This window comes from Eublepharis macularius, chromosome 9 (genome assembly GCF_028583425.1).
Source record: "Eublepharis macularius isolate TG4126 chromosome 9, MPM_Emac_v1.0, whole genome shotgun sequence".
In the NCBI taxonomy this organism is placed as follows: Eukaryota; Metazoa; Chordata; class Lepidosauria; order Squamata; family Eublepharidae; genus Eublepharis; species Eublepharis macularius.
Window position 1 is genome coordinate 68,463,187 of NC_072798.1, and position 12,016 is coordinate 68,475,202.

The 12,016-nt window shown below is 39.2% G+C and overlaps 1 protein-coding gene across 2 annotated transcripts in view; it reads left to right on the forward strand.

Annotated features, from left to right (window-relative positions):
• LRIG3 (leucine rich repeats and immunoglobulin like domains 3) overlaps nucleotides 1-12,016 on the forward strand; it is a 62,944-nt gene that overhangs the window by 30,873 nt on the left and 20,055 nt on the right. For both annotated transcript variants that reach the window (XM_054988442.1, XM_054988443.1), the window contains 2 exons: nucleotides 9,810-9,944; nucleotides 11,159-11,302. In XM_054988442.1, the coding sequence (XP_054844417.1) occupies nucleotides 9,810-9,944; nucleotides 11,159-11,302 (279 nt within the window). The remainder of the gene's footprint in view (nucleotides 1-9,809; nucleotides 9,945-11,158; nucleotides 11,303-12,016) is intronic.

Below are 12,016 nucleotides of genomic sequence, written 5' to 3' on the forward strand. Positions count from 1 at the left end.
TTATCTGCCTTCCGTTTAGGCTAACAGCATTGCTTGGAATGGTGTCTAAGTTGAAGTTTTCCTCAGTGGCAGTGTGTATGTACTAAAATACTCTTGCTTTATGGGCTCCATATTGAGAAACAAGTACTAGAGGTACAACTGACTATGCTGACTGATTTCTGTGTCTCATTAGGAGTCTCAACCATAAATTCAATATAGTAGTATCCTTTTCACTGTTCCTCTTTGTTGTTGTTAATATATTTATGGACATTTTGTATTCTTGTTTAGCCCAACTGATCTTAGTAACCTACTCCAGTAGACATTTCTTACAATACTGATTCTGCACTTTTTGTCAACCTGAGCCAGTATGTAGAAGCACTTCATGCCCTGTGGTTTTAAAGAAAAGAGGCTAGTTTTTGCCTGCAACAGTGCAGCTGGTGTTCTGGGACTCTTTGGAAGAACTTGAGATACTAATTTTGTATCGTCTCTGAAGAGCATTGTCCAAACTGCACTGCTTTGCCCCATGTGTAGGTCAAGTGATAATCTTACCAACATAGATTTTAGTGAGGGGAACACTGAGTTACCTATAGAAAAGATTTGGAACACCCTTTTCAGATGGGGAGGTACCAAGTTTTGTTTCTGGTTTATACTGTTTCCAGGATGGAGGCTGATTTGAATGAATTCGTAAGTGTTTGACTGCGTGGATATGTTCCATCCATCTGTTCCTCCACCTATGATATTTTTATCTCACCTATTCTCTAAAGAGATGACATGCATAGTTTTCCCTTCCATTTATGTTCCTTTGCACTCATGATTTGTGGTGAAACTAATAATGAATGATTAGTTTCATTCATTATTTCTGTCAGAGATACAATATCTCTTTTTTAAAAATCGGATCAGATTCCTGCCTGTATATGGGCCCCATCACCGGCACGACATTAGACCCTGAAAATATTTGCCTTTCTGGAGTCCAGGAGAGGTGCTGTGGGCCCTAAAGGGCTCGGTAAGGCCCCAGAGCCTTACGTATCACACTTCTGATCAGAAATATTAGTGTATTACTTATTAATGTAGGTGGGATGAAGTCATCAGCAGGGGTTTGATATGTAGTCTTGTAGTTCAGCTGTTACCCAATTTGTCAAGAGATGAAAGGTTGATGCACTCATTTTAAAAAGGTATAGTAACATGTTCCATTGGGATTTCTTATGTGCTTTTGATTAAAACCCTATTTAAGTGCTTTCATAAATCAGAGAAATTTCCATAAATATTCAGAGCAGACTATTTAAGCTGTGTAATGTGCCTCCTTCGGCATTCTAACCTGTTAGAGCTGAGAATGTGAAGGGAATGCATGTGTTGTATGATTAGTCACATTAAACAAAACTCCAGAAGTGCAGTGTTTAGTTTGAAATTACATTTTGGCCAACTGGTTTTTATGGCCAGTCTATGCAAGCCAGATGGAAATCTATGCCGTAATGTGATCTGGTTTCCCAATGTCTTACAAAATGTACCAGGCATCTAATGGTGTAAGAACAAAGTTTATGCACAAAAGGAGTTTTGCAGTATGTGAGGTGATGAGTGAAACACCTGTGAGAAATCTATATGAGGTTTAAGCATTTTACAAAACACATCATACATACCTGGCTGCCTTTTACTCTTGATGTTACCTGTCAAGAACAGGGCATATGGCTTCTCTAAACCCTTCCATTGGCTGTTAGTCATAAGTGGGATGAAGTATGTTTTGATGTCTGCACATGGGTAAAGATCTGTTATGACCACAGAACTGAAACAAGCAAAGTGAAGATTGACTGTGAAAATCTATGAATGTCACAGCTGCTTTTATATGCTGCATGATAGATCAAACTGTGTGGAAAGCCGGTCATCCTGGTTCTTCAGCCATGTGGTGAACTTTCTGTATGATCTTAAGCAGAGTTACACCCTTTTAAGCATACTGACACTCTTGAGTCTTTTATTTAATGTTTTTATTGGGGTCTGAAGACTTCAGGAAGCATTCCTCCTTATGTTGTTGCTTTCCTGTTGGGAATTGTCAGTTGGCCCTTGGTTTGCTTCATGGCTATGAGTATCTGAGTCTGTTTTTATCGAGCTGTAGTCTGATACTTTAAGCACTACATTAAGCTAGTTCTTACAAAACTGAATAAAGACAATGGAGGGTTTTTTTAAAGGTGTTTTTGATATCTTACTATAACATGTAGCTTGGCTAGAGGTCCCTTAAGAACTCCCAAGTTATTTAAACTATTTATTTGCTTATCTCTAATAATGTTGTAGGGACATCTGTCTCATGGTAGCTTGTTTGTGTTTGCTTTCAGCTTGTGGGTGTTGCAAATTATTGTGGATGATCCGTGAGGTGTGTATGAGAATTACTGTGTAGTAGAGAACATTATGTAGATATGAATTAGTAACTTGTCTGGGCAACGGCCAGCCTTAATGATTGCCAGTAAATTTACTGAATTTATTAGTAAATTTGGGTCTGAATGATACACATTTTCCACTTGATTATTCATAATTTGGCAGGTAGGAGCTGCAGTTTTGTTAGGTAATACAAAAGTCCGGGGGTGACTGATATTTGATGGGCATTCATACATACAACATATCAGTTGATGGCATAAAGCATCTTTGGTTGTTTTACAGTAACATCCTAAGCAGAGTTACACCTTTCTATGTCTGCTGAAGTCAGTGGGCTTAGAGGGATGTAACTGTTCAGGTTTTCACTGTTAGAAACCAAGGATTGGTTCACATACATATTACTTTGCTTCCAACTGCTTGATTACTTGACCTTTGGCTCACAGCTGCATGTATGAACTGACTTGTAGCGCAATCCTAAACAAAGTCACTCCAGTCTAAGCCCATTGATTTCAATGGACTTAGACTGGAGTAACTTTTCTTAGGATTGTACTGTGTGTGAAGAGCACTGCAGTTATAGACATTTTTTCCCATGATTAATATGCACGTGTGAATCAACCCTGACTGCTTTGATTTTCTGGTCTAATCGAAATAATAGGCATAATTCAAAATTCATAATAGTAGATTAAAACTTTTTACCTGAAACTAGCAGGAAACTTTTGATTGTGTTTAAATTGTCATCCACTAGCAATCACTTGTGGTTTGCTTAAGGGCATGAGAACATTTTTTTAAAGGCTTGTGGAACTTGGGAACTTGAGAAGAAGGTAGTAGCATAACATATTGAATTACAGGCAAGATTTCATTCTTGGAATCCACTTGGAAGAAGTCCCAGGAATGAAAATTGTGGTAAAATGTCGCTTGGGGAGAGGCAGTGAACAAAAGGCTGGACCAGAAAGTAAGGCAAGAGCAGGTTCTACAAACTCTTGGTGGTTCAAGATGAAGCTAAAGATTTCATTTGTGTGTTAATACTACTTGAGCAAGGGGGAAAAGTCTGAATTTCATTTTCTTTGCAATTCTGAGAGCAAGATCCAGGCCCAATAGCACCTTAAAGACCAACTAAATTTCCAAGGTATGAGCTTTTCAGAGTCAAATCTCCCTTTGTCAGATACAAGGAGTGGGAGTAATCAAGGCATCAATCAGGTAAACGAGGTGGAAGGGGTATTATAAATTAGGGGGTCAGGAAGCTAGCTATAATACATGTAACTGGCTTGATAGAGCAGAGGTGTGAAGTGCAGAAAATTAGCATCTGTAATGCAAGCTTTTACTCTCAAAAGCTTGTACAATGGAAATCTAGTTGATTTTTAAGATGCAATTGGACTGAGATCTTGCTCTCAGAATTGCAAAGGAAGTGAAAATTCAGATCCTAAAGAAAGGAGGATGAAAATCAAATTATGAAGAAACAACATGGTAGAAAGAGAGCTTAATGCATTTGAATTTGAAGATAGACACCTGTTTGTACCATTGTAACATTTGAAAGTCATCAGCTGCTCTTAGTGATCCACCATCACAGGAATGATAAGAGAGGCTCACTTTCCTAAAACAGAAAGGAAGTAAATAAAATACAAGTCCAAGCATTTGTAATTCTAGTTAGTTCTCAATCACAGCACAGTGGTGCCTCTCAAAATAAAATGCTTAGGTAGTGCCAGGAATGTCTGACATCAAATCTGAATGTCTGCCAAGCAAAACACTTTCAAGTAAAGCAAGAGGACAGCTCATAAAGAAAGGAGTCAATTTGCCTTTAGAACTCATGGGGGACCTCTTCGAACCAACCATGAGTCCCAAGGATTTAACCAGTAAGGCTTGAAATGAGCAAATGGACAGCTCTGTTGCCACTCTGCTGAATCTTAGTTTCATTATATGTGCCGCTTTTATTGGTTGCAGAGAGAATTAATGACAGCCCCACTGGGAATCTTGTCTGCCATCAGATTCAGTTTCCTGTTGAGATTGATGAGGTGTTAAAGCTGAAGCTCAATGGTTACTGTAAAATGTTTGAAGTTATATTGCTGATAATTTTATTCTATGTTAACTGCATTTTAAGCACCAGATAATCCCAGTGTGGTATAGTGGCTAGAGTGTTGTACTAGGATCTGGGAGACCCAAGTTCAATCCCCCCCTCTGCCATGGAAGCTGGCTGAGTGACCTTGAGCCAGTCACAAACTCTCAGCCTAACCTACCTCATAGGGTTGTTGTGAGGATTAACTGGGGACTGAGGAGAAAGGTAGGATATCAGTGAAGTAAAATAAAATAAATCAAAAGTGCTGTGCATTACCATAGTAGAAAGTTACTGGACAGTATTACAGGCATTGTTTCTTGACAGCAGGTAGTACTGCAGACTCCATGGCATTTGTATAGCGTCTTCTGTATTTAGATAGGCTGCGTAGGTATCAAGCAGGCAACACTAGTTACAAAGTGCCATCATCAACGGTTCCCTGACTTGCAGGAGGCAGAGAATACTCCGAGGGAAATGCAGAGATAGCTCTGCTCAGTGGGCTACGTCCATGACATAGCCTGACCTGCAGGGATCCAGCAGCTATATACAACATCCAGTCATGGTGCCTATTGGAGTACAGCTTTTGATACTTAGAGTACTAGTTGAGCTTCTGGTGTACCTCAGTGTCATTGCCTGATGTTGTGGGGCTGCTGTCTAGCTTTTTCTATCCCTCACTTTAATCTAGTGGGCTGGGCTGGGCTGGGCTGCTGCCAAGTGTTCTAGGAAGACTTGTTTCCTCATCCACTTCATCTGTTTGGGCCTAAGGCTTCCCTCTGCCCATTGTAGAGTTTTGCACAAATGTTCTTCTGCACCAAAGCAGTATTTCCCTTCAGAGATCTACTCACTCAGAAATAGTGTTTTGATTTGAAGAATGAGAAGCTTATCAGGCTCTCCTTTGGGCTGCCAGAATGCATACTGTTGTACCCATTCTTAAGGTGTTGGATGCCTCCTCTCTAATTCTGCCTACTTCCTTAGACCATCAAAGGCGCAGACCTTACGGGGGTACCAAAAGCCTCCTTGTGTCTGCTCTGTTCCGCTGTCTCGCCAAACAGCTGTCTCTGCCTGCTTGACGCTTTAATCCCCTATGAAACGGGGGTCCTTTTTCTTATCTCTCTGAAATTTGGAATGGGGATCACTTCCAGGAGAGGTACAATCCTGAAAAAGTCATCTAAGTTGGATGGAGACAGCCCAGTTGAATTGTATTTCCCACTCAAACTGATAAACAACAAAAACAAATAAATGCAATATGTACTGAAAGGAAAGCTACTACCAATTTTTTTAAAAAAACGGATTTTGTATACAACATCATGCTGAACTTTGGAAGCAAGCGCCTTGGAGCACAGTACAAAATGACAATCCCCTCACCCTAGTTCATAAGAAAAGTAGGGTTGCTTGTCCATGCTGTACTTTGGAGATGGCCTGCAAAATATTTAGAGAGGCTGCATAGGTATCAAGCAGGCAACACTAGTTACGGAGTGGCAACATCAACGCTTCCCTGACTTGCAGGAGGCAGAGAATACTCCGAGGGAAAGGCAGAGGTAGCCCTCAGTGGGCTACACTTGATGGCCTGTAAATGGATGAAATCCTCCTAAGCTTGAAGTTGAGGAAGAATTGCAGCTTCTTCCTCCTCCCCCATTACGTCTTTTAGTTAGAATTAATTTGCAACAGAGATTATACAAATAAAACAGGGATTATCTGAGAGGCTAGTGTCCTGGGGCACGCAGGCACGCCAGATTCCTTTCTCCCCAGACATAGCTAAGAAGCTTCAGTTTGCACCTCCTCCTCCCCCTCTGCCAGTCTAACTCTTGTCCGCAGGCATTAAAACTGAAAAGTCTGAGATATAAGAAAGTTTTTTTATCTCTGTGATGTTTTCTCCATATTAAGTGATGTTAGGATTTAATTTCATTCAGTTTTAAATATGTGAGAACTTGAATTTTGATTCTCCTGTTACCAGAAACTCATTCATTACTGCGGTTGTCCCTTGAGAGTTCAGAAAATGAAACCAGGGGCGTGCGCTTGAGAGCTTTTTATGAACAAGGCTGAACAGCACTTAGCAGTAGGCTGAGGAGGGGTGTTGTCCCTGCAGACAAGTCCAATAAAGCTGTGCTTTATTCAGACTTGGATACACTGTGAGAATGCGTGCTTTGCTGGTTCTTCTCTGGACCACATTAGATTTGTATTTAGTTTTGAAGCTCACTGGAAAAGTCCAACGGACTGCTGCTGGAGGGGGGAACTTGTGCAGTTTCTGCATATTCAGCTTTGAGTTCCATAATGGAGAAAAAAAAAGGACAGGATAAATTAAATCAATCGCTGCAACTGTCTAATTTTAAACTAATGACGAATACCTTTCACTTAGTGAAAACTTCCAAGCTACTGAAAATCTTAGATGGGACTAGGGTAAGGAAGGGGTGGATCAATCTCAGAGGACCTTTGAAGGCCTGGTGTCTTTTTAAAAGGCTCCCTAATGCTCCATACACAGAGCAGGGTGCTTAAATGTCTTCAAATATATGTTTTGCTTATCACCAGTGACAAAATGTAGTGCACTTTAATTACTAAGTGTGCCTTTGAACCTTGTTGTAATTAACGAAACAGAGTTACACCCTTCTAAGATCATTGATTTTAGTGGATGTAGATTGGTTATAACTCTTTTTAGGAATGCACTGTAAACCATTAATGGCTAGCTTACTGATAGTTAATAAATGAGCATACTTTCTGTTCCTATAATCTCACAGTCAGAAATGACCCACCAAATGTCATCTGTGAACCATGCTACCTCAAGTAATTTTTCAATTAGTTAAAGTCTGGTTTGAAGGCAGTGTTATTCAGGCCCATTAGGAACAGCTAAATCCGTGATACAAGGACTATTATTCTCCTAGTTGCAAGAAATTTCTGTTTTATGAAGCAGCACTGACACAAAGACCACAGTGTGTAAGCTGTCTCTCCAACTGAATATTTTCACACTGCAATTTAGGAGGCGTGCGGTTCAGGAAATTGCAGGCTTATGCCTAAGCACAGTTTTACTGTGGGAGAATTTTATTTGTCACTCAAGTAATTGGCAGTTTTAGTAGCTTGTTAGTAATTACCTGATGAGCAAACTAATGTCTAAACTAAAGACTCTTTAATCTGTTATCTGACTGTGCCTTGGTTGCCAGTAAATCTGACACGCTGATCATTTGTGGTTATTTAAAGATAACTTATGTTTAAATGTAGGCCTTCCAACAAAGAGTTAAATTTAAATAACGTGCACCAGATGGGGCAGGAGGACCAAAACTTGATGCTGAAGGAGAACAATGTTGGAGGTGTAATAAAATATCATTTCTTTGTAACACATGTGGTATGAGGGCCTGATTTCTTTCTTTCTTTCTTTCTTTCTTTCTTTCTTTCTTTCTTTCTTTCTTTCTTTCTTTCTTTCTTTCTTTCTTTCTTTCCTTTTCTTTCTTTCTTTCCTTTTCTTTCTTTCTTTCTTTCTTTCTTTCTTTCTTTCTTTCTTTCTTTCTTTCTTTCTTTCTTTCTTTCTTTCTTTCTTTCCTTTTCTTTCTTTCCTTTCCTTTTCTTTCTTTCCTTTCCTTTTGCCTTCTTATTTTAATGATTTTTAATTAATCTTTTGACAGTTGTCTTATGTTCTTTTAAAAAAATAGAAACAGGAAGAGTAGACATTTTGAAAATATTTATTTATTTATGTCATTTATAGTCCGCCTTTCTCACTGAGACTTAAGGCAGATTACACAGTATGAGATTAGTGCAATCAGTATCAAGTACATTTCAATACAGTAGCAAGGACATTTCATAAACAATACCATAGGGTAAATAGACACAAGTTTAAAAGACATAGTATTAGCAAGAATCCAATACAGAGTAGAAAAAATACTGAAGCAGAACATAATCAGTTCTAGGACTAACATTAGACAACATGGAGCACTGGTGGTACATAGGAGTGCATATTTAAAGCAGCAGATATGTAAGGCAATATAGTGATGAAGTCTGTGGTCCCTAACTCATTAGTGAAGCATCTGAGACCCCATCCCTACAATACAACTCTCCCATTTGAGTAAAAAGCCTTTTTGAGTAGTACCTGAATACCCTGAAATAGCAGAGAAATTGAGGGTAAGCAGCTTCCCCTCTGCTCAGAAAATATAACCATAGAGTCATCCATGTTTTCTAAAATATCCTATGTGCTGCAGAAATTAGGCTGACAAATGTCTCAACTAGGATTGCCAACGGTCCCAATTTGGGACCATAATTCTCAGAAATATACAATCAGATTTTGAATACAGAACAGTTTCCTGAATTTGTAACGGAGGAAAGGAATGGAGTAGTTTTTAAAACGAAATGTTTTAGAAGCATGCTCTGTTCTCCTGATGACGAGACTCTGCTTGTGCAAGACCTCTTTGACCAGAACTGGCTCTGATTGGTTGCAGAAGATGCTTTTTGACTCAGATCCTGGCTCAGTGCGGGCACAGTGCTTGATGCTGCCACATCCTGGTTATTGATGCCTTCCAGCTCTACAGCACTGTCCAGAAGTACTCCCACAACCATTAACTGATAGTTTCTAGAAAATACCCCTCCCCCCCAAACCCCATTATGAATAATTAGTTCCCTCAAAGGAACCAAATTTTAATTTGGTCCTTGATGCTGACAGACACAGTAGCCAAAAGGCATAGTTCTGATGGCCATGGGCCCTACTGGTGGACCTTAAATGGAAAGCCTGTTTTATTCTTTGGGTCAGATTTTTCTTATTTCTTATACTGTTTGTGCTAATATTCTTCTGGGGATCCCTGTTCCCTAGCTCATCACTCTTTAGTTCTGCCACATCTTATTTTCCTGGCTGTTCTAATAATGTATTTGCTTTTCTTTTTGACTAGCTACCCTTTCCTGCTCACAGTTGTTATAAAACTTCTGGGTTTAAGGACTTCATGGTGCTGTTCCTTCTTAATTTCTCCTTAAGCATGCCTCTTGTTATGCTCGGTTCTGTATAAACTTCCTGTTTCTTTTGCCCTGTCTCATTGTCTTCAACTTTGACTTGCCCCTGAGTTCACACTCTTTGTTTCTTAACATTGGTCTTTGCTCTTTCTTTTTGCATTTAAAATAGTCACTCTGCAATACCTTCAATAAAAAGCTATTCTAGTTTTTCAATATCTCTATTTTACTGCCCCTTTCCACATCTACTTCCTTGCCTTTCTGTTATATCAGGCTCTTAGATTCAAGATCTGCAGGCAGAGAACAATATTTAAAAATGTATAGAATATGATGATACGAAGCATATTTCACGCATGTGCATAGAATATGATGATATGAAAGTATGTTTCATGAATATCTCTGCTTTATAATAAAGGCATTTTTTTCTTAACTGAGTTCTTAAGTGCCATAACAAAATATATCACTGTGTTGAAGTAGCTTGATATTTAACAAGTCATTTCTAATTTAGGACAAGTAACAAGATTTCTGACATCTTGCCCGGACATTTGAAACCATTTCAGTCTTTAGAAACGTTAGATTTGAGTGACAATCATATTTCTGAGCTTACAATGGCATCGTTTCCTCCTCTGCCACTCAAGTACCTGTAAGTTACATTTTTCTTAATATAAGACTTTTTCAGTTATCCAGAAAATGTTAAGACAACTTTCTTTAGTTTTAAACAATTTATACACTTTACTCAGGTAATGCAGAACCTCAGTTTATGCAATACTTTAAAATTAGTGGAAAAATAGTTTCCCTTGGCTAAATAAGATGTGCTCTATCCAGTCATGCATTCCTATTCATGGTAAGGGTAGTAATCGCCTGCTGTTTTCCTGGTACAACCCTCCACTACATACCACATTTCCCTATGGACCTGGACATGTAGGCCTGAACTCTGTTTAGGCTTAAACCATGTGATTTGTACTTTCTCTTGTGTGATGCATAAATAAGCCTTATGCAGATATAAGTTATAAGATCTAATGATTGAACATCAAAAGAAGAATGGTGGGAGATCAGGACAGCTCAAGCACTTACTTCAACACAAATGTCTGCATAGAGCAGTGCATGTATTAAATGAATCAAGAAATATTTGCAGTTGTTATACAACATAACCAGGTGACTCTGTTGGGCGCAGATCAATTGCTTAAAATTCACTGTCATCATGAGCTCTGTTAATTGTACCAATTGATTGATTAATACTTTCAGTCCTGATACAGAATGTTTTCTGCTGGCTTGCAAATTATGCATCTGTTCCCGAAATTCTTTTATAAATTTCCCTGCTTTAGCTTTTTACGTGATCCTGTGGGTCACATAGAGTCCTGCAATGTAAGTTTTAGGCTGTTAGAAATAACGCTGTACGGCACTATAAGACTCATTTATTTGCCAGGGTGTTTGAGGTGTTGTAAACTGCCTGGAAAGGCAGGATATAAATGTTTTAATAAATAAAATATATAGTCAAATCTATGAAAAGATAAATGTTGGTACTATTACAGTAAAAAAATAGTTTCCCCCCTGTAGTTAACTTCAAACTACTACAGTTAATTTCAAACTACTTGATTTATTAAAACATCTTTTAGTCATTGCAATTTTGTTTGAGAATCGTTTTGAACTGAATTTGTCTTCAAGTAGACATGCCTTGGTGAGAACCATAGTAGTTGATGGAATGGAGCTGAACTGTTATGCTTTCAGATTGCCACTTAGCTGCTGATGGGAGATTGTTAAAGCGATGATTAAGTTGTTCAGTTGGATGTAGAGCTAACAGGTAATAAGGGCCTGATACTTTCCAAAGATGTCACCCTTATGTCATTGTTTCCACAGGCATATCAACAATAATCGAATCCTGTCTCTAGAACCAGGCACTTTTGACAACTTATCCAGCACACTACAAGTACTGAAGATGAATAAGAACCGTATTTCATTCATCCCCCAGAAGATGTTTAAACTCCCCCATTTGCAACATCTGTGAGTGCAGCCTTCAGTCACCAAATTGTTTTAGATTAGTCTGGAAGGCCTTTGGCAGTGCTTGAACATGAAGCGCTTCCCTGCAGCAACCACATAAAGCTTTCTGCCTGTAGAAGGAAAAGAGACACAGCCCTTGTGATGCATGCTTGTTCTGAATTTTTATACTGATTCTATCTTGCTACACCTGGAATAATGACCCTGCAGTGCCAATGTACTATCGTGGTATTTTTGTGAGGTATCGAAAAGATACTGCATTTCCTTTTGGTTTACTTTTCACCACTAAGTGCCTGACAGTTTGGAAGACCGTGTCAGAAAGGCCTGGCAATAAGGGAAGAAGCCAGTCTGGTATAAAGTGAGGCCATGACTGAGGGAAATGGGGTCTGTATCCCCACCCAGCCATGAGGTCACTGAGCAACCTTGGGCTTGTCATTCTTTCTCAGCACAGCTTGCTTCACAGGGTTTGACAAAAGTAACTGGAGGAAGGAATCGCTGTGTTTGCGTCTCTGATTTCCTTGGAGGGAGGGTGGAATAAAAAAGTGATAAATTAGGTAAGAACCACCCTTCTTCCCCTAGTGTGAGCCAGACTGAGCAATACGTTCACTCATCCCCCAAAGTAGTTTGGCCTCCGTGGTCCTAATTTGGTTTGCTAGACATGTCTTGGTGAAGAACATCAGCTAGTTAACCTGCCCAGGTGACTTTAACCCAGGAGGAGCA